Source organism: Lampetra planeri, chromosome 22 (assembly GCF_965212315.1).
Source record: "Lampetra planeri chromosome 22, kcLamPlan1.2.h2, whole genome shotgun sequence".
Classification (NCBI taxonomy): Eukaryota; Metazoa; Chordata; class Hyperoartia; order Petromyzontiformes; family Petromyzontidae; genus Lampetra; species Lampetra planeri.
The window spans coordinates 6,118,959-6,142,727 of record NC_136128.1 but is presented as its reverse complement, the minus strand read 5'-3'; the positions used below and the strand labels follow the sequence as shown (position 1 = coordinate 6,142,727).

The window sequence follows — 23,769 nt, the reverse complement described above, 5'->3', positions numbered from 1 at the left end:
ACAGACTTTTTATAACGCGGATGCGGATTGGAGATAACGTGATTGAGTGAACAGAACTTTTTTCACGCGAGTAAGAAACACATTCCTGCGGAGGGAGCTGGTAGGAATGTTGGGTTGCTCGGTCAATGGCCAGGGTCAACGGCGGCGTGGTGTATTCCGCAAATATGCCCGACTGTGAGGGCGGGCACAAGCCGGCGTGAGTAGGTTAAACGTTGCGTTTTATAAGGGCACCACGGGGTGACCAGCCCCTCCCCACCCAGCCCCTCCCCACCCTCCCCACCCAGCCCATCTCCACCCTCCCCTCCCCACCCAGCCCCTCCCTCCCCACCCAGCCCCTCCCCATCCAGCCCCACCTTTCCCACCCCCCACCTAGCCCCTCCCCACCCAGCCCCTCCCCACCCAGCCCATCCCCACCCTCCCCTCCCCACCCAGCCCCTCCCTCCCCACCCAGCCCCTCCCTGCACGACGGACACACTAATCCCCTGTGGGCTGGTGTAACCAGGAGGTTCCTACTAGTGTAAACTGACTTACAGCTGCCTCGATGTAGTGTCACACAAGACGGGATGCTGCTGGATGCTTTTGGCCTGCATACACATCTCACATGTTGTCTCGTCTGGTGCTTATCCCTATATTGTTTATTATAATGCAATGTTTTTATAACGTGGTGTTCTTCAGGAACTACCGCGTTATAGGAGAACACAATTGTACTTTCAAGGCAGTGCTCCCGATCCCGACCAGTTGGTCGATGGTTGACGCATTATCATTGTGGCCGATGACAATTGCCGCTACATTTTGGCAATTAAACAAACTCCCTTACCAATGTGATCACTTAATTGAGTAAACTCGCCATACATGGCGAGAGAACAGCTGTCAAAAGTAAGTGTCGAGTAGGACACCACTTGGGCCACTCGGTACGCGTCCATTGAATAAGCTTCGCATAAATCTTGATTTGAAGCTTTCGTGACTGCAGGAATCCAGACTCTTTGGTTCTTTCGGTAAAGTCACGTAGGTATAAAAATAAAACAAATCACGACGTTTCGGGCGCAACACAAGCGTCCATCATCAGTTGGGGAAAGCATGGTCTGCTGCTGAGGCTTCGCATTGCCTGCTCCCATTTGGGCTTTTTTTCCCTAAAGAGATTGACATTTTTACCGCGGCTTGGATACTTTCCGATGTCTTCAGAGGTGAATATTGCCCACTTTCACGGGGGGATTTCTGGTGGATTGCTTCGGACGTTTGTTTTGTCACCGTCAAGTCCACTGCATGTGGGAAAACCATCGCTTCGACCAGACTTTCAGAGGCGTTGACTGAGTGAACTCACTTGGGTGTTAGTTACAGTGTTTGTTTTTTACCACATAACGCCCACTGAGCTATATAGATCGTTTTCATAAGCAGCCTGGCCACAAATGATAGCTCAACGAAGTGGCTTATGATGTGGAAATTTACACCAGCCAAATTATCTAAACGTATGTTTCTAAATGTGGAGGGAAAAACCAGAGGACCCGGAGAAAAATCCACTGAAGTTGGCCACCCTCATCATCTTCATTCGTTTGACAAGTAAAAGTTAACCTGCCAATAATGTTGGAGATGCGGCCATGGTGCAATGGTTTGCTCACTGAACTTGCAATCCTGAGGTCGCCTGTTCATGCTCCTTTCATGGAGAAAAAAAAAATTGGCCGAATTATTCTTAATATAATTTTTTGGAAAAAGGCCTATATATACAACATTCCGCCCTTTTAAAAATGATCAGTGGTCGATTGGCCACGATTGTCCACCCAACAGCATACATGGGTGCACCACAGTCTATCGCCAGGTGGTGTGTGTGGAGTGAAGTGTGGGTACGCCCTCCTCTTCCGTGACGTCTAGCCAGTGTGAAAGAGTAGGCTAAATTGCCCTCGAGTAGGTCTCTCCAGAGCTCCTTCTAATGGAAGCCTTTCCACCAGCAGTGGCATGAGACGAGACATTTGCGGGGCTCCGACTTCACTATCACCTGTAACATAATATTGTGCTGTATTTGTTCTGTTCGCTCATCTGGCAACCAGGCCACTGACCTCCATCCGGCTGACATCAATGGGAAGGCGGATCCGTACATTGTGATCAAGCTGGGCAAGACCGAGGTGAAGGACAATGAAAACTACATCTCCAAGCAGCTGAACCCCATCTTTGGAAAGTGCGTGCTCATGTTACTGTGACGTCTGTCATGCCAATTGCGCTTTCATTTCACCTGATCCCATTGGTTATAGCGTTTAAGATGTCAATGCAGTGTTGGTTATCCTTAAAGTGGCGACCAATTTTATGAAGCGTTGACATTTTAACAGGCCAATTTTCGGGGTGTAGCAATTTGATCATGTAGTAAATAAATTAATTGTCACAATTCGTTGTGACATATTGATTCAATAACCATATATATTTTTTGACATTGTGAAGGGTATAGCAGCCTCTCGTGGCTGGAAGGGTCACGTGAACCCATTATATACGACACATTAGTTAAAAAAGCTGTTGATTTTTACATGTGCATTGGCTTAAGAATAATATCAATCAATTAAGTAATGCATCAATACACCCTGCGTAATTATTACCATAAAAGTGATATTCCCGCACCTCTGATGAGCGCGGTTGGCTACGTACGGTGTGAAAGAAGTTCGACATACATACTGAAGGTCTCAAAATGTATTTGTTTATCTAATGGCAAGGCAATGTGCAGTAAGCATGATGTGATCACTTTGCTGTTTCCAGGTCTTTTGACATCGAGGCCACCTTCCCCATGGAGTCGATGCTCACTGTGCAGGTCATGGACTGGGACCTGGTGGGCATGGATGACCTCATTGGAGAGACGAAGATTGACCTTGAGAACCGCTACTACAGCCGGCACCGTGCCACGTGCGGGATCGCACAGCAGTATGCCGTGTGAGTGGCGACATTCGTCTTTAATTCACGGATTTTAACGAATGTGACCTTTGCGTGGGGTTTGTATATGTGTGTGCCAAGTCAAATGAACTCACACGACGATCCTGTCGCATCGGTGGACTTGCTAATCGCCCTTTTGATGTTTAAATTACTAATCAATGACTGTGACCTTTGTGTGGGGGTCTACGTGTGTCGAGTCATATGGACTCACACAATTATCTTGTCGCATCAGCAAACCTGTAGTCTGGTTATTAAGTTTGGTGAGTGTACTGGCAGTCTATAATGTAGACTGTAGCAATGGTTATTAAGTTTGGTGAGTGTACTAGCAGTCTATAATGTAGACTGTAGCAATGGTTATTAAGCTGGGTGAGTGTACTAGCAGTCTATAATGTAGACTGTAGCCTGGTTCTTAACCTGCGTGAGTGTACTGGCAGTCTATAATGTAGACTATAGCATGGGAAATAAATGCACCTCTTTTCCCCTCCCCTCGCGCATTGGCTGCAGTCACGGCTACAACACGTGGCGCGACCCCATGAAGCCGACACAGATCCTGGCCAAGTTGTGCAAGGACAACAAGGTGGACGGGCCGCACTACGGGCCGGGTGGCCGGGTCAAGGTGGCCAACCGCATCTTCAATGGCCCCACTGAGATGGAAGATGACAATGGTGAGAAACTGAAAGTGTAAAGCATTTTTTTTTATTTTTGTTGTACCAGGTAAGCCCCAACTGAGCTACATAGGTCTCTTTCAGAAGCGATCTGGCCACAGATGATAGCTCAACGAAGTAGCTTATCATTTGGAAATGTATAGCAGCCAAATACTCTAAACTCGTGTTTATAAGTGTGTTGGGAAAAACCGGAGGACCCGGATGTAAATCCACGTGACCACAGGGAGAACATGCAAATTCCAAATATACAGGGTCAGAATCGAACCCACAACCTCCTGTATACCAGGTGAAGTAGTTAATATCGTGCCACCATTACTTTGAATCGTTCAGAAAAACAAACCACACCAAAAGATTTGAAAGGATTCAGATCCCTTGCCTGGTTGACCCAGCCCAGTAATCATCCTCATCATCATCGTGACTTTTTTGATTCATAAAATCAGAAACATCTTCTGAGGTTGCACCATTTGGAAGAACATCCCCACTGATTGTTGTTTGGATAGACAGAGACTCTGCATATGTCAGAGATAACTGTAGATGAAGGAGGGAGCTGTGGATGAAGGAGAGAGATGTGGATGAAGGAGGAAGCTGTGGATGGAGTGAGCTGTGGATGAAGGAAGGAGTTGTGAAGGAGGAAGCTGAGGATGAATGAGGAAGCTGTGGATGAAGAAGAGAGCTGTGGATGAAGGAGGAAGCTGTGGATGGAGTGAGCTGTGGATGAAGGAAGGAGTTGTGAAGGAGGAAGCTGTGGATGAAGGAGAGAGCTGTGGATGAAAGAAGGAGCTGTGTATGAAGGAGATAGCTGTGTGGAGTAGAAGGACTGGAACCCTAACCTGCCCCCGCGTGTTGGTGAGGAGAGCGTTCGCTGCAGTGCCATGACGTATTCATCAATGGTGCAGGTCACAAGAAGCAGACGGAGGAGCACCTGGCACTGAAGGTGTTGCACAGCTGGGAGGAGATTGCCCGTGTGGGCTGCAGGCTGGTACCGGAGCACGTGGAGACACGGCCTCTACTGCACCCCGACAAGACTGGCATTGAGCAGGTGGGCACCTCCCACATTCACACCCAGGCCCTTCACCCACACTATGAACACATTCCATGGCATATGACATGCCGATTTGAAGAGTCTGAGGTCTTCTTCGGTTCAAGCCCTTAATTGCTTTCTGGTGTACAGGAAGATGTAACCTAACCCCCCCATCCCCCTCACCCCCAAAAATTCGGTATTATATAGATACATTTCCTTTCATGGGCTGCGTGATCCAGGCTGTCTGTCAGACTTTAGAGTTATGGTCAAACATTCCATTATCGCCCCACTGTGACATAACCTCCACGTGATTGAATTCATCAATGCGGTGGCCTCACCAACAGAGTGGTTGACCGCGATTTTTAGACACAGATGATAGCTCATTCTCATTCATTCGAAACGGCGCACAGCCCAGCATTCATAAAGCCGAGGTATGTATCCAAAAGATACATCGGTTTCTCGCGTTGCGTCTTCATCGAAAATGGAATTACGTGTGCGACAAGCGTTATCGTTACGTTCCATTCAGTGGTGACATCACAGAAAATCAATTGGCGTACGCCTTGGTGTATGAACCTCCATTTACATCACGAGTGACGCGCTGGTGTACAGAATTCCGGAATGAATGCATTTCTGACTGAGGTACTGCATCGCCCCCTGACAGGGCCTCAAATTCATAATACCTACGTGTTAAAGGGCCTCAAATGAAATGGATTTTTTTTCGCCGTTGCAGGGTCGTCTGGAAATGTGGGTGGACATGTTTCCGAAGGACATGCCGCACCCAGGGCCACCTGTGGACATCTCTCCACGCAAACCCAAGAGGTCTGCGTTGTCTGCGTGGATCTGCGGTGTCCAAATAGTCGTCAGAACTTACCTTAGAAGGGGTGTTTTCTTTGAGCTCAAAGAGCCTGCAGTGGCTAAGCACACGTGACACGTGTTATAACCAGTTGACAGCAAATTGATTCGTTTTGAAGCTTTGGGGTTTAAGAAATGTAATTATATCGGTGCTTTTTTGGTGTTTCAACAATTCGTTTTTTAGTGAAGTTGACTTGATTTGAAGCTTTCGTGACTGCAGGAATCCATACTCTTTGGTTCTTTTAGTAAATTCACGTAGGACGACCGCTTGTGTTGCGATCAAAACGTCGTGATATGTAATTTTTTGTTTTATTTTTATACCTACGTGACTTCACCGAAATAACCAAAGAGTATTCAATTGGATTTCTTTTTAATGAACTTATTGAATTCTATTTGCAGGTTAATACAATGTGGATAGAACGCTTCCCATGTTGGTCATGCCCTTTTTTATGGGTTTGGCTTTAATCTCTATGCATCAGAGCTTAGACGTTGTTGGGTTTCATGTGTGCAATGAGTGGCAGTATTTGTACGTTGACATTTATATTCGAGGGGGAAAAAAATTAGCCAAGCCAGCTTCGTGGTTAGGCATTGGAGAGACGTGAATATTAATCAGCGCTAAATCTAGAACGTACCAGGGATTTTAATTCCAAATACGCTGGCTCAATGCCATACTTAACACAAAAACACCCAAACTAAACACTCCTTGCATGCAACATCAACACACACATACACACTCGACCTTGCTTATTGCTTATTTACATATGAAAAATAAATGCCACAAATGTGACACCAGGTGAGACGATAGACGCTTGCAAATCACTGACCCAGTTCCAGGGTTTGCGGATGGCAGAGATATGAAACTCCCAAACCAGACAATTCACTTCACTTTGGCTTTGTGAATCTGTTGGTTAATCTCTTACGGACTGCTTCGTGACGTAATGTACGTGTGCAATCGCGTGCATAGCGGCTCTTGAAATATTGAGGATTGTACCGAATTCGAAAAAAATAATTGCCTCTTCTTATGTTGGTTGCCGACCCTGGTTCACACATTAGAGTCCTCTATTCCTTAGCACGTGCGCAGGCCTTTGTGTGGCACTCCAATGTTCTTTTCGCATACAAAACAACCCTCGCAAACACGCGCGGTGTTTACATGAATAAAAAATACATGCTCATTACACATGCCATATGTGCACAGCACATGCACTGCAAACCAAAATTAGCCATATATAGCAGACGCACACACACGGCACTCTACATACACATATCTTATATATACGTGCCAGCATTTGCTTTTACTCTACAGATACATTGCATATACAAAACAAAGCATCAGCCGCTAAATATTACACGGTGTACACTACATATATATTACATACAAATACATCCACACATATGGCAAACTCTACGTACACAGCAGCTGCATTGCGTTTAGACGACATAAACACAATGCACATTACACAATGTGCACTACATACATACCACAACAAAGGCCACATACTCAGTACACGTGCTGTACTCCAGTCACACGGCCCATGCACGCAATAAACGCTACGCAGTGCTGCACACATTAGTATATATATATTGCACACAAAGCAAACACATGTTTGACATTTTTTCACTTTATTTATTGTGCAGTAACGAGACTAAATTTCGATTTGAAGCTTTCGTGACTGCAGGGATTCATCTTCTTGGTTCTTTCGGTAAAGTCACGTAGAATGGAAATAATACAATAATAAAAATAAAACATAATAAAATTATTCTCACGACGTTTCGGCCACAACGCAAGCAGAGTCATTCAGACTCTGTCTTCTCGACAGACCTGCTCTCCACCTGAGGACGGCTGCTTGCGTTGTGGCCGAAACGTCGTGAGAATTATTTTATTATGTTTTATTTGTATTATTTTATTATTTACATTCTACGTGAAAGAGCCAAGAAGAGGAACGAGACTAGGCTGCCGGTGGCCGGGGAAAGTCATCCGTAGGATGACTAACGTTGACAAAAGTGATACTTGAGTTGACCCCTGATTGGGTGCTGAGATCACCCTTCTGGTGGCAAACCACATGTCTTGTAACGGCACCACGGTAGTGAGATGTTAACTACCTTGCCTGGTATACAGGATGTCGTGGGTTCAATCCAGACCCTGACGCCTGCTGCATATTTGGAGTCTGCACGTTCTCCCCGTGGTCGCGTGGATTTAGAATCAACGTGCGCTTAGAGTATTTGGCTGTTTGAAATGGCAAGATGATAAGCCACTTTGTTGAGCTATTATTTGTGGCCTGGTCGCTTCTGAAAGAGAGCGATATAGTTCAGTGGGCCTTGCCTGGTAAAATAAAAAAAAATGTCGTTTAGTTTTAGGGGAGGTGTACCTGTGCCCTTGTATTACTTACTGATGGTGTCAAATGAAACACTTGTCATAATACTGGGTGCAATTATTCAGCAATTGGTTGAGCACTTTGCCCTGGATGTTTTGCAGGTCCCTGCATTGCCATACTTGTGTGTGTGTGTGCGCACCACAAACGCCCCGGCCGTGTGTGAACCTGTGAACATTCATAATTAACGTCGCTCCCTTTCCTCTTCTCTCGCCCACCTTGACGAGCGAGACGGCAATGTTGTAAGTTCACGTGTGCGACAGCCTCGACTCCACATCATCGACCACCATGCCCCTCTCGCCTGCCTGCTGGGACACTCCTGCTGACCCTCCTCCCTCCCTGCCCACCGACACGATCCCCACCCCCTCACACCCCCTCCGTCCCCACAGCTACGTGCTCAAGGTTGTGATATGGAACACGGATGAGGTTACGCTTGAGGACGACAATTTCTTCACAGGCGAGCGTTCGAGCGATATTTACGTGCGCGGGTACGTACAGCCTCGCCACTCCGCCACTCCCCGTGGCCGCCATACATTTCGCCTTCTTGATTTCTCCTCTCCTCTGCCCTCTTAACGCCTTCTCGCTGGAAGCTATGAGCTGCGTATAATCATTTGGAACACCGACGAGGTGATTTTGGAAGACGATGCTTTCATGACGGGAGAGAAGATGTCGGATATCTACGTGCGAGGGTAAAGGCAACCTCGCCTTTGAAAGAGACGCTGTATGCTTTTGTCCTATTGTGGAATGTGCCACCTCAGGCTTGTCCACTGATTCACTTGAAAGCGGATGCAAAATAGCAGACTCCTGTTTATCTTCTTGGTTCTTTTGGTAAAGTCACGTAGAAGGGAAATAATAAAATAATACAAATAAAACATACTAAAATACAATTCTCACGACGTTTCGGCCACAACGCAAGCAGCCGTCAGGTGAAGAACAGGTCTGTCGGAAAGACTGTCTGAATGACTCTGTCTTTCCAACAGACCTGTCTTTCCGACAGACCTGTTCTTCACCTGAGGACGGCTGCTTGCGTTGTGGCCGAAACGTCGTGAGAATTATTTTATTATGTTTTATTTTTATTATTTTATTATTTCCCTTCTACGTGACTTTACCGAAAGAACCAAGAAGATGAATCCCTGCAGTCACGAAAGCTTTAAATCGAGACTCCTGTTTGTTTTGCGACAACAAAACGAACAAAATATCCCACGTGCGTATATGCATGGGTCACATTGACCATTAGCATTATTGGGTGCCCTGTGCTATATGACTAATATATATTTTTCAACTGTTTTTAATTTCTCTCTATAGCTTCTATCGCCAATTATTTGCCGGTATTTACATCACGTGTTATGGGGGGAAAAAAACAATTGGCAAATGTTACAATGCGTGACATCTTTAGAGCTAATATGTTTTGCCCATTAGAAATATCGATATATTTAAAGCATACATGAGATGGTCTGTGACTATTAACAAAGTCGTTATTTCAGTCACATTAAATAGAGTATGGTCCGCTAAAGTGTATCTTTAACAATTTGAATAGGAGTATACAGTGTCACTTTAAATGTGCAGTTGCGATCTATGAATGCGATTGCAAATTCATGTTTTGTGTTTGTACGGGAACTCATTGTCTCTGCACTTGTGGTCTCTCTGACACCATTCTTCTTCACAAGAGTATGACCCTCCCCAAAAGAAATCTGTGGAAGGATGAAACTTAGTCGAAAATCATTTTGATTCGCTTTCCAGTATCAATCATTCTACTTCATAATTGTAAAGTCACTGCCAATGCAAAGTGTGCAGTATGCATGCCTGTTCCTTTACAGTTAAAACTAACCACAATTATGCACCTTGCAAAGTTTACATCAATCAGCTCCTCCGCAGATTTCTGCCGGGAACCCATGAACCCTGTGCCATGCCAAGTGCAAACCGTTCTGTGAAAGTGTCCAGTATTGCTCTGGACACCACCTCCCCTGGCATGGACACATCTTCCTGCGTTCATTTCCTCCCTGACCAGTCACGGCAATTTTCGGAAAACTGGCATGGCATTCTGCTGCTGTGACCATGATCGTCCGTCACCAGATTGTAATGCAATGCCCGCAGTAATTTTCTTTAACAATAGAATGGCCTTTTGTTATTGAAACATACATTTGGCATACTCTTTGGTTCTTTTGGTAAAGTCACGTAGTTAGTTACATTTCAGCCGCGTGTAGTTCAGTGTGATGTCCGAAGTGTCTCTGCATGTGCTCGGAGCTTCTTCAGGAACTGAATAGCTCCTGAACATATTGCCGTCATCCCGAACCGTCGGACATCATGCTGAACTACACTCTGTACAACCGGAAATCTCTTAGAGACCTATACAGCACAACAGCGAAAATCTACACTGGAGTTTCTCACATCCCTGGGAAACGACTACACTGTAAAGTTAATGATGTGAGATAATTTCAAATTGCAGTGTCCCAATAATGCTTGTTGTATCCATTATTTGCTACACAACGCGCACAAACTGTGCCACATGCCCTTATGCACTTTCTTCTCTGCACTGACTGCCCCTTTGCCTGTGATTATTTCCTGTTGCGATCGCAGTGACTTTACTGAGCCTGTCCATTTGGCCCATGCTTCCCAGCATGCCCATAACACTGTGGGGAGTCGTGTGTCGTTTGTGTTAATGGGTTCTGGCAGCATTGCTTCTCAAGCTGTGAGCTGTGCATTCGACATAATCGCTCGGGGGAGGAGGAACCCTGGTGTTTATAGTCCAGTTTTTCAGATATTGAATTCAGTCATTGACTGTAAAAGCTGTACTCGGATGTGTTCATCGACACACCGCTAGTCCTTTCATTTTCCACGCGAAGACTGCTAGCAATATTATGCCCATCGTAAACATTAGCAATTGCAGTATTATATATTTTTTTACAACATAAGACAATTGTGTGTGTACGGATATTTAACAGATTACTATTTGTCTGAACAGTATTTTATTAAAGAAGGATGGAATAGTTTTAAATACATGTAAAATTACCCTGCTGTTAAATCGGTGAAAGTGGCTAAATTAAGTGACACCTTAGATAATGTACATATTATCCCACATTGTCGGGATGTTAAATCTAGCACTGAGATCAGCACTGATCATCATGGTGCTGTGAAAATGGGTTGAAATGAAAGCCACATTATTTTATCCCTAGTTATGAATTAAAATATAATTCATGTACACTTTTGGCATGAATAATTATAACTTCAGCATTGCAGCTATAGTCTTAGTACAGTATATGGTATTTATGGTCATATCCAAGTAACCAGAATTCAAAACCAGTGTTTCAATGACAGACAGTTGTTCGTACGGTTTAATTGCTGTACAGTTTTATTGCTTTTAAAAGCCATTTGCTCAATGAATGATGTGTTCAGTGCCACGCGAACGCTTGAGAATCACTGCTGGAAGACCACACTTCAAGTGCCATTAAATGTGTTTTTTTTAATATGTAGACTGTTACCACTGCTATTTATAGCTACCAATGCCCAGATATAATTGTCAGCGTAATTTATTTGTTATTGCTTAATTTTTATTAAGTTTTAGGACAACAAGGGGAGGACAATGAATTTTGTTTGTCTAATCATAAAACAAAATATTGTTCAGCCCTTTCACAATTCTATTGCGAAGCCCTCCCCAACACCATGTTGGTCGTGTTTCACCATACTTCATGACATATGCATGTAACACAGATATAATTACAGACTATATTCATGGACAATTGTTTACTGTATCCACAAATGAGTAAACCCATGCATATACGTATGCCAATGCTTAAATATATATGCCACACGGTTAATATAATTTCGATGAATGGGTAGGTGTATGGCCACATTAATGCATTATTATACATTTTAGACAAAATTTACAAGAGAGACAATGAAAACAATGCAGGGTACACGCAGACTACAGTGGTTTACCATACGGTACTATAGTCGATACGATAAACCAATGCAGTCTGCCCTCCTTCAACGGGGGAAAAACAGCAAAGCTACACGAACTCTCTCTCTGCTGAAGCCCTCTTGACGTGGCTAGCAGATCTCGGCATTGACATTGATCAGCTCCTGAACATATTGCCATCGTACGCAAGAATAGAATGCAAAAACCCACCGTAAAGAAGCAAATTAACCTCGTGTCCCCCCCTACTGCACGCAAACGCCACGGGATCCCCCCCCCCCCCCCGACAAATCTCGCGGTGTTTGTCCAAACTCATCCGCGTCGCTCGCTCGCAGCTGGCTCAAGGGGCAGCAGGAGGACAAGCAGGACACGGACGTGCACTACCACTCGCTCACGGGCGAGGGAAACTTCAACTGGCGCTTCATCTACCCCTTCGACTACCTGGTGGCGGAGGAGAAGATCGTCATCTCCAAGAAGGAGTCCCTCTTCTCGTGGGACGAGACCGAGTACAAGATCCCGGCGCGTCTCACTCTGCAGGTGTGGGACGCCGACCACTTCTCGGCCGACGACTTTCTTGGTGAGGCCCTGCTACGGCGTTTGTGCTTCTGTGCACGCGCGCGTGTGTGGTTTTGTGTTTGCGCGCGTGTGTGTGCTGTTCCGTGCGTGGTTACGTGCGGTTTTGTGTGTTTGCTCGGTTCTGTGTGTGCGTATGCTAGGTTTCGTGCGTGTGTATGGTTCTGTGTGTGTGTTGCGTGGTTCTGTGTGTGTGTTGCGTGGTTCTGTGTATGTGTTGCGTGGTTCTGTGTGTGTGTTGCGTGGTTCTGTGTGTGCGTATGTGCGATTGCATGTGTGAGTTGCGTGGTTCTGTGTGTGTGTTTGCGCGGTTATGTGTGTGTTGCGTGGTTCTGTGTGTGTGTTGCGTGGTTCTGTGTGTGCGTATGCTCGGTTGTGTGTGTATGGTTCTGTGTGTGTGTTGCGTGGTTCTGTGTGTGTGTGGCGTGGTTCTGTATGTGCGGTTGTGTGTGTGTATGGTTTCTGTGTGTGGTTCTGTATATGTGCGGTTTTGTGTGTGTGTGAATGTACATTTGTGTGTGTCGGTGTGTTCGTTTGGGTGAATGTGTTTCTGTTTGTGTGTTTCTGTCTTTGTGTTGTGTGGGGGGCGGGAGTGTAGTGGTTAGCGGCACTGTGCTACGAACCAAGCAGCCCGGCTTCAATTATTTGCTCACGGCCAACACCAGTGACAATTATCTGATTCGGTCCTGGGCCTCCCCTAGGTCGACTCAGCCTCAAATGAGTACCTTGCGGTGGCCCTCATTGATGCTCGCTAACAGTACTTTCCCCAATAGTTTGTTAAGGTTATATGGGGGGGTATTTGTCTTTTAGTCCTCTGTATGTATTCGAATGTCTCTGTGAAAGCAAACCTGAATTCAACTATCCCAGGCCATACACACATATAATTTGCATTACGGATCTTAACCGGACCTGGGAATTCTCGAGGACGACTCACAATAAAAGTTGTTCCACGTGTAACGTGCTAACATACGCACAGGTGGAGACTAATGCAGCCGAGCGTGCTCGTCACACTTCCCGCTCACGTTCTATACAACACATACACAGAACCACGCAACGCTCACGTTCTATACAGGCTGACGGACATCACTCACTCGCTGCGCATGTTCACGAGGGTAAACTGGGGAACTCCATGCCCGCGTCTTGTACGATATTGTTGCAGTGGTTTGACCGTTGTGCATTCACGACCAGGTGCCATTGAGTTGGACCTCAACCGCTTCCCACGAGGAGCAAAGTCCGCCAAGCAGTGCTCGTTGAACATGCTCAAGATGGACGGCTCGGTGCCCATGATCTCCATATTCAAGCTCAAACGGGTCAAGGGCTGGTGGCCTTTTGTCTCCCGCGACGAGAACGACGAACAGGAGCTCACGGTACGGCGTTCGTATATATCTATTTTATTTTTTAAATCCTTTATATTAAGTTTGCTTGCTTGCTTAGGACCGTGCAAATCTTTCGGTCGTTTTTTAACCCACTTCCCGTGATCCAATCGAGCTGACATTTTCCACACAGACTCGTTGTGCGTGACAATTAATGTTCGTGAAAATTTTTTTCCAAAATTTTACACTTTTTAGGACAAAAATATTATATTTAATTACCAATTGCTTAATGGTGCAATGCAATCATCTGACCCATAGGTGGCAGCCATCGCAAGCCAGAGGACGAGAGTACTCTAGCCGCCACGCATATGAAGGATTTATAGTGAAAAACTTTTTTTACGGGTTATACTTATTAAATCTACGGGACCTTTTTACAGGTATGAACAACAGTTCCACACTACCCACCAGGGATTATTTGTCTGTCGTGCATAGCCCCTCCCAAACATGTAGTATGCTCCCGGATTGGTTGAAGTGCGTCACGTGACCGCGAGCTTTCTGTCGTGCACGAATGCGCTGTCCAACCAAGTTCCTACCTGCCAACTCCGAAGGAACGTGTTTTGGCAGTTTCAAAATGATGAAAAAATAAGAATATGCTTTACCCCTTCTGGAAATAAAACAGGCGGTGTTGAGATGTGCAAGCACCAAATAGGTTGCCGTTGCAAGGCATCGTGTCTGCATTAACCACACATAATTGTGACAAAACGTGCAAACAAACATGCTCTGATAATTATTTATGCATTGTCTTTGAAACGGATTGGCCTAGACCAGAGACAGCCATCGTTATGGCCTTGTCTCACCAGTGTAAGACTAGAGAATGCTAAAATGCGAATATTGCAAACACAATGCAAGTATCAAAGTGTTAAAAGTTCGGGTTGATCAATTATATCTATGAGACCTTTATGCCAGTGTCAAAATGATGGAAAAAATAATACTGTGTGGTTAATGCAGACTTGATGCCTTGTAATAAGGGGTAACTATTTGGTGATTGAACATCTTAACACCTCCTGTTTTATTACCAGAACGGGTAAAACCGAGTCTTTTTTTTACAAAGTATTTTTTTACTTTGTTTTATCAATTCCCTCTCAGATTCCAATTTGTGCGGTGTTACGAGTAGAAGATATGTCCTTTCAAAATTGCGTACAGAAAGTGGACGTAGCTCCTCACATCCTGTGCTGTAGAGAAGTGTATGGCATGTGGATACAATAAACCAAATGAATGAACTTCTCAGAGCTGGAATATTGAAAAGCAAGTTAAAAACAAAAGTTAAAGCAAATTATGAGTGCAATCATCGCCGACTGGGCTGAGCCCGTCAGCTCGCTAGATTTTAAGGTACCCAGATTAATCATGCAATTGGTGCCTGGATTAATTTTGAAGGATATCTCGCTCAGCAAGTACCAGCTCAAGAGCTCTAGACGTGAAATGTAGCTTCCTCCCTCACCCGGCCGTCATGGCCACCATCCGTTATGAAACCCGCGGCAGTGACCATGCACCGGTTGAAGGGGTCGCCCCTCTTAACCCAGCCTTGTGGGACACTCGATAATTATCTTTAAGACCACTATGCATTGCTGACCATTAGGTGGATTTAACGGATAAATTACTCCAACTTCAATGCTAGCCCAGTGTGTGTCATGTAAAATAAGTAATTACCAAGTGCTATGGCTGTGGAATTATTTAAAATACAAACGTAATTTCACATATATATACAGTATATATAGAACACATGTTGATTTATTATTATGACAATCAAGTTACTCCAACTTCAATGCTAGCCCAATGTGTGTCATGTAAAATAAGTAATTACCAAGTGCTATGGCTGTGAAATTATTAAAATACGTAGTTTTAGATATATACAGTATATATAGAACACATTTTTATTGATTAATTATGACAAGCATGATTAATCGATTCAAAATTATTTTTGGCATATTATAATCACCAACTAATCTCTTGTATTAATGGCGTTTTTTTTGCTTCAGATCTGACTACCACTCGTGTTTTTTTCTGCCTGCCATCCCACTCTTTCCTTTGTCCTCCTCCTGCTTCACCCTTGTTTTCTCCCTCTTCCACTATCCGATTAGCACGGTTGGTTACGTACGGTGCAAAAGAAGTTCGACCTACATTTGTACATGCTGTCTCCCTCACTCGCAAGATCACAGCTGGGGCTCACCATGATTATGCTCGAATGAGTCTGTTATTTGGAGGATGCGTCCCCCGGTTCTGTGCGTTTCCATCAGACTTTAATAACTTTAGAGTTATTCAAATATGAGTCCCACGGGAGCCAACGCATGGCCCGGTTGCACGGTTTGCAAGGCTGCATGAGTGGACGAGTGCCGACGTAGGCGAATAGGAATTGTGTTTTTGCTCTGCTCACCGTGACCCCTGCATGACCCCTGCGTGACCACTGTGTGACCTCTGCGTGACCTCTGCGTGACCCCTGTGTGCATGCGTCCTGCAGGGGAAGGTGGAGGCTGAGCTGCATCTGCTGACGGCTGAGGACGCGGAGAAGAACCCGGCAGGGCTGGGCCGCAGCGAGCCGGACCCTCTCGAGAAGCCTAAGTCCGTCGCTTCTACATCCTGCTGCATTGCGACTTGGCGTTCAGTACTGACACGTGTGGTGCAGCTCAGAGTACACGTACTTTGGGTAGCCAGCAGCCAAAGTTGACAAAGTAGACAAAGATTCCCTGTAGGGTGCTGGGGCAAATGCTGTTCGCGACCAGCTATGTAGGATGGCACAGCGCACATCCAGTATTGATGTTTACACACAATACCAGGGGACTTTTTTGAGGCTGAGTCCACCTAGGAGAGGCCCAGAACCTTGGTCCTTGAGTGGGAATCACGCATGGTTTTGCCGTGTTTAGAGCACAGTACGCTCACCACTACTCCACACTGTCATTGTCTAGATTCAAACAGGATTGTAGTCAGCATTCATTGTAATAATAACATCAATTTATCTGGGAAAGCCTCAGTCTCAATATCCTTTTTCCAGTAGGGTCCTGCACTTGGATCGTTGACCAAATCTTTAAGGAGTCTTTCACATGTCAAATAAATTTAGAATAACCAGAGAACAGGGTGGCAGGGTTCCTCAGACGAAAAAGCACGTGGATGGCACCTCAGTGTGGTGTCACGTAGCCAACTGCTTGACCCCACAGTCCATCTTGCCGACAGGCAAATGATGATGCAGTCTAAATTGCCAAACAATAGTAATACTAGCAGGTTGGCTTGACAATTTAGGAGAACACCTGCCTTGCCTCTATAATGAACTCTGCCCTCACTGCTCCTCAGCCATCCGATGAGGCTGGGCAAGGTGAGTTGGTAGATAAGAGAACAACAGCGATGCTTGATTAGGTATAAAGAGCAGTGAGGAATTGCCAGGTATTTTGTACGCCAGATATTTTGAACACCTTTGCACTCTCTCAGCATTTGGTATTGCTGCAATGTGTGATGCTATGTTTAGTCTTCTTGATACTTTCTCTTTTTTTCAACAACAACAAAAACTTCTCTTCTCCTTTTCACTCTTACTGCCGGCACGGACAGTCGGCCGGACACGTCTTTCATCTGGTTCCTGAACCCACTCAAATCCATCAAATACGTCATCTGCCATCGCTACAAGTGGATTATCATCAAACTCGTGGTGGCTCTGTTGATGTTGGTCCTTCTCGGTCTCTTCATCTACAACATGCCTGGCTACATGGTCAAAAAGCTGCTGGGGGCCTAGTGGTGGTGGGTTGCCTTTCACACTTGCTTGCCTTATTCCCTGCTTAATAATCTTTATAGCGATTCCTGTTTTCGTACCTATCCCATTGCCTGCCTATTTTCTTTAACCTTGTCCTTTTTTTCAATCGTTTTAAGTATTTACACATTGTGTTTGCTTGCTTATGATACGCTTACTTTCAGTATGAGTGTGCATGTGTGTGTTGCCTTGGTGCAATGCAGAGTAACGATAATGCAATGTAATATTCTGAAACGTCATTATATTGAAGCAGTTGACAAAAAATGTTAAAATATCCATGTCTCGTTATTCTCTAGTTGATGTGACGTATTGTTTTATTTCTTCTACTCGCAGTCGCCCCAAAACTTCTATCTCGTGGCTGACAAATCCATTCAAGTCCCTCTTCCTCGTCATTTGGAAGAACTACAAGTGGTACATCATCACCGCCCTCGTCCTCCTCATCTTTGCCCTCTTCATCGCCCTGCTTCTCTACACATTGCCAGGCGCCATCACAAACAACATCTTCGGATAGGGAACCTCAGAGACGATGGCTTTCGGAAACATTCCAAAAGATGCCAAGAGGATTATAGCCAAAGCTCATGATGTTTTACAGGGTTGCGAGGGCACGAGATGGATCCACCTCAAGGGAGAGGCAAAGCCAATTATCCACAGCCTGTTTATAACTCACGAAGCACAGGTGCACCCAAGCTGAGGGGATGTGTTGATAATGTTACGTTGTGAACATGTGACGCATTAGCAGCGTCGTCTCGAAAAATCTACACATGCACTCCAACCGTTCGAATAAGCACTTAAAGTGACACCTTTGCTCAGGAGACCATTATTGTGCGTAAAAAAATAGCCTCTTGCGTTACATGCCACCCATGGGGATTAGGTTGGCAGCCTCAACTGGGGGCAGGTGTGTGAGTTTATATAATATACTAGCCAGCTGCACTGGTTGCAAGCGATTGTACAGCGGTATATGTTTATGGTGTTTTACAAACGAGCATTGAAATTGTGATAGCATTTGCTTTGGTGTGTACTTAATGGGACCTCCTTTGCCAGTACCAAAATATGAGCCTTGTCTCAAAACGGCGTCCTCTGGTCAAACACCGTTTTGAGACTCGGCTCAAAAGAAAGCTGTCTCTGGTGTGGACCAATCAGTTTCAAAGACAATGCATATATTATCATAGTATGTTTTTTGTTTGCATTCTGACCACAAGTATTGTGGTTAATGCAGACATGATTCCTTGTAAAAGGTTTCAGTTTGGTGTTTTAACATCTTAACACCTGTTTTGTTGCCAGAAAAAAGGGGAAAACCTATTCTTATATTTTGGTGTGTACTATAAGCCATGTACACTCTCTGCATGTGGACAGCTAATGTTTAATTTGTGGTAGTTTTTGTATTTTTGAGTAGACAGTTTATGCAATCAATTATCATACAATTGACACGTGTGATTTTTAGAACATTTCCCTGCATGATTTTGGACGGGGTAGCAACACTGAGCTGCTCAAAGCTCAAGTCTGGCGAGGCCTTCCTTTTCCATCCGTTGGCCACATTTCACAAAGATGTGGCCCAACTTGGCTTTAAATACAGCACCTGGTTGAAATCATCTCGTGGAAACACCAATTGTTCGTAAGCCACAAGTTCTTAAGTGTGGATCATCTTATTAAAAAAAGGTGGGAATACGTTACTTGTCGTGTGACAGCACCAAAAGTCTTTAGCACCAGAACAAAATGCCACACTGCCCAGTGTATCATAGGAGGGTGGGGATGCTGTGGTGGTGTAATGCTAGCACACTGGACTTGCACTCCAGAGCTCGCCCATTCGATTCGATCTCCTGGCGTGGCAGTTAAAACAATGTCGCAAGTTTATTAAAGCCCTCTGCCTCGGTCCACGCAGCAGTATAAGTGCCACGGTTGATCAGCAGGTCCCGTGCGGTTGGGTAAAGTGTGGGTACGCTCATGTCTTCCAAGACGTCTGTCCAGCGTTGACAAGTCGACCAACATGCTTGAGTGCTTTCGTTGGTAGAGGCCATAATGCCAGTAGCAATCAATCGAAAGGCTGCACCTTTATCTTGCTGTCAGTTAAGTATTTTATTTCAGGATGCCTGGTCATGGTTTATAATTCATTTGGGATTTTACAACATTTCTCTTTTTAATTCGACAAAAAAACATAAAAGCACGGAATCAGACTGCACGATGGCCTAATGTGCAACATAAAATGTGTAACGGGAGGGGACCCTCGTGACCTGGACAATAGAGGACGAATGAACGGGAAGACAAAAACAGAGCCAAAAGTGAGTTGCTTAAATCTATCTCTTTGCCACATGGACCGGTCTTTAATGTGCATTCATTTTTGCTTGGACGTTACATCCTCCATTTGTATCTAAAAGTACTGGTCAACGATTTAGGAGACCGCTCTTGTGAATACGTTACGTATCTTGACATAAGGAAAGCGCTACGTAGGTGTACTAAGAGGGTTGCGTGTGTCATTGGTCGACATCTGTTTCTAGATATTTTTTTCTGTACTGGGACACTGCCACCACTGTTCTTTGCATCACTTAATTTTGGACTTTGATATAGAAATGTGGTGAACTATTGTGCACAGTACTTGAGTAAGTGGATAACTGAAATCAAGAGTAATATAATAGTAGTAATTTTTTGACCTACCAATAACCAGTATTTAATCTTAACATTCAATGATTTAATAGAAAATATCGTTACAAATATAATATTGTAAAATCAGTCGTTTTTTATGACATATACCAAAAAAGTCGTACTGAGCATACATTAAATATATGTACCCTAATACTTACTGTAATGCATTGATTTGAGTAGTTATTGTGTTGGGAAATAATGTGCGCATACCTTGAATAGCTTGTTCTCAAAATAGTTTGATGTTTTATTCTAAACGCCGAAAAATCCCGTCATCTATTCTACTTTTGTATTGATCCTCAACGTTTTTTTTAAAACGAAATTGGTGGTATGGGTAAATTGTAATTGTAATAATATTTCTATGTAATTGCTTTAATGCCATTTCTCCAACATTTAGAGTGAGGATTTGCAATGCATTGTGCAATGGTGTTTTGTGTGATGCAGTACATAGGACACGGTGGTTACTGGTATGTGGGTTTATTTTCATGGGGATAATGTGGCCAATCACGAAAGTCTGTGTTTATATGGATCAGCCGGTTCGTAAATGCGATCCCAGGTCTCGGAATCTTTTGAACAAGGAATCTCCCACTTTTGCTTTCAAATATATTGTTCCACCTGGTATATATATATTGTTTGGTTTTTATCGTCTGCCATGGTCAATCCACTGCTGGATGAAGGCCTCCCCAAGCCATTGCCACCAGTCAAAACTCTTCGATGTAACAATCCACCCTGCACGTGAACAGGTTTCATAGCTCCATCTCCTCGGATGCATTCCATTGCTTGACTGCCACTCTGTTACCACTCTTGACCACTCTCCATCATCCGCTTGTGATTAATAATGTTTACTAGTGAAGCAGGGATTTTCTCTTTAAAAAACCTACGTTTATTTAATCACGGCATAGCAGTTGAATATTATTGATGATTACGTTTGTAATTTTGTTCTGCCTGTTTAAAATGCACGAAAATGTTTCTTGTTGGGTTTGCTTAAAAACGTTTCTATATAACGTTATGTTGCTGCCCATGAATGTAATACATACATTTTGTATGTACTATATGATATTATTCATGGTTCCAAGTGAGATCCCCTTTGTCATTTAGCTTAGTTACACACATATTGGAGTACAGTAGGAGTTTTAGATTTATTTTTTCATAAAAATTAAAATCGATTAAGGTTGGTGATCTACACCAGAGCACATCGTCACTTTTATGAAAGAGCGCACAACTTATTTCTACTTTCTTAAAAAAGAAAAACCACGAAGAGGCTAAGATAATAGGATGAATGTGCCACTCACCTCCACTTATCTGTGAACGACTGGAACAAAAACCTTGGGTAATCGTGGATAACAGGAAAAATAAGGACACGGATGACTACTTTCCATGGAACCTTTCAGGTCCCACAAATGACAGGAATTGTGGGTAATATGGTCCCACAAATGACAGGAATTGTGGGTAATATGGTTGAAGGTTAATTGAGTTCTGTAATAATGCATGAGACGATACGTATAGATTTTCAAATGGAATAAAAGATTATGTTACGAGCAAGGACATTAGATTACTTAGAAAGACCTATTGTTGTGTTATTATTGAAGGTCAGGGGTTTTTTGTGAAGACATACGAAGCACGTTAGCCATCCATGAAAATTACAGGGTGCTTCACAAAAATGTGAACACTTCCGAGAATTTGCAACAATAGCACAAAGAAATGTGCCTCCGGGCTCTGGAGACCACCTGGAGAAGATTCCGGGCACGTGTTGACAATGATGGCGAACAAGTGGAGACTCTTTGAAGCGATTAACATCGTTTTTTTTTTCATCACGTTACAGTCTATTATCCGTTCTTTTTCCATTAAAAACGATAGTCCCATATAAGTTAACATTATTTTCAAGCACCCTGTGTATTCGATAAGTGTTGGAGAACAGCACGCATAGCTTTGAATCACGCAGTTAATCGAAGCCCTCGCTGCGAATGGCGGTCGTACAAAAAGTGTCATATGAAAGTGTAGAAGTATGCTAGCTTTGGGAAGGTTGAAGGGATTATTGCTAGGGTGAGGGAAGGTTGTGTTAGAGTATGCTAGTCAGAACAAGTCGCCGACAAGTCTTCCTTGGACGTTGAACTCAAATTTAGGTAGAAAAATCGACATTAACACATTCGATGTGCATCTTTATCGGTGCCCGAGTGTGTCGCCAAAAAAAAAAAGGTTAGACGGTTCTAATTACAATAGTCTTTTTAAAAAAAAAAAGCTGCATGACGAATGAACAAAATATATTGTTGCGATAAGAGTACTGTTTAATAGCATCCTATACATATATGTACATCTGTGTATATAGAGGTCGATTGTACACTATGTAAAGTATACATGCGTTTATAAAAGTGTGTTTATACAGTCCAGTAGATAGCCTTGTTGTACATGATGCATGGCGGAATTACAATTCGGATTTGCTCGCGATGAATTAATGAAGGCGGGGGAGGGGGGATGGGGGGGGCTTGTTGCTGTATATGTGATGGCAAGTGGCCGATTCGTGTTGGGGACTGCGGGGAACGACGTTGGTGGCTATTTTACTCCGCGCCGGTTGACATCGGCACTCTTTTGTGCATTCTAGTGCGTTGAATTGTAAGTGCTCTGTGAAGTAAATAAAAAAAAAACTTGAGTTTGTTTCATCTTGGTGTCCCTTCGGTGACGGGTGGCACAAACGCCGTATTTTAAGATGACAAATATCGGAACAGGTTACAATCCAATTTATAGGGACAATGTTACGCTGTAATATCCCCAAAAGCAGTGCAGGATTATCCTAGTAGCAAAGGTACATATGCTACGGGCCCCGCACTTTCAAGGGCCCCGTGTTAAATGCTTTCAAGCTATCAATTCCGGTTCAGTGATTCTGCACTTGCTCTATTACTTTAGTACTATACTGCCTTCAACTTTTATGAACGACTGGGTGTTTAAGGTTATCGATTTGTCGTATTATCTGGCTGTATCGCAAATGCAAAAATACAATTACTTGACTATGCAAGCAAAAAATTAGTGTTTTAATTTTGGAATTTTTTTTTCATTTAGGGCCCCTTTATAACATACGCTACAGGCCCGCACTAGCTTAATCTGGCACTGCCCAAAAGATGATCACACATTGAACCGATTTACTTTTTTAATCCACATTCAACCTACTCTCAAGCTAACTTTCTGGACTACGACATTGTTGTTGGTTATCGTGTTAGGGCTTGTGGAGAGCACACACACACTGGGACATTTGTGAAAAATAGCTTTATAGCTTCATCGAATTCCTCCACTATGAATGCAGATTCTAATTCTGACGGGGCCACAGTCAGCTATTTGATGACATGCAAGGTGTAGCCCGGGTGTTTACTGTTATTTTTGAAGGTCTTGATGGAAAGAAGTGCATTGCACTTGCAATTGCACAATGAAAAGGGGGAACTGTGCATGTTGCGCATTTCTTCACCGCATGTTATTTTTGCTACAAGCAACAGTGACGTTTGTTTTAGCCGTAATTATATCCCCGACATTGTCTGTTGAAATTGATGCATCCGTGTTTCTGTACGGCACACCAAGCAGTGGGTCGGCCAAGGCTGGGGACAAATGGTGCATCCGATGTTCATACAAATGTAGAGGAGTAAAATGGGGGCGTGACGTCAGGTGTGCCGTTCAGTGCGATGACGTCACGTCTCCTAGGGTACTTAAGGGATACCCCGTGACGTAGGCGGGGTCACTGTGGGAACG

General features: G+C 44.1%; 1 protein-coding gene across 3 annotated transcripts in view; it reads left to right on the top strand.

Annotated features, from left to right (window-relative positions):
- LOC144724947 (otoferlin-like) overlaps positions 1-22,684 on the top strand; it is a 171,643-nt gene extending 148,959 nt beyond the window's left edge. For all 3 annotated transcript variants that reach the window (XM_078604283.1, XM_078604282.1, XM_078604284.1), the window contains 10 exons: positions 2,043-2,170; positions 2,737-2,907; positions 3,412-3,572; positions 4,469-4,611; positions 5,324-5,412; positions 8,204-8,302; positions 12,063-12,304; positions 13,489-13,667; positions 16,129-16,229; positions 17,737-22,684. In XM_078604283.1, coding sequence (XP_078460409.1) covers positions 2,043-2,170; positions 2,737-2,907; positions 3,412-3,572; positions 4,469-4,611; positions 5,324-5,412; positions 8,204-8,302; positions 12,063-12,304; positions 13,489-13,667; positions 16,129-16,229; positions 17,737-17,914 — 1,491 coding nt within the window. In that variant the 3' untranslated portion in view covers positions 17,915-22,684. The remainder of the gene's footprint in view (positions 1-2,042; positions 2,171-2,736; positions 2,908-3,411; positions 3,573-4,468; positions 4,612-5,323; positions 5,413-8,203; positions 8,303-12,062; positions 12,305-13,488; positions 13,668-16,128; positions 16,230-17,736) is intronic.
- Positions 22,685-23,769: the final 1,085 nt, after the last annotated feature.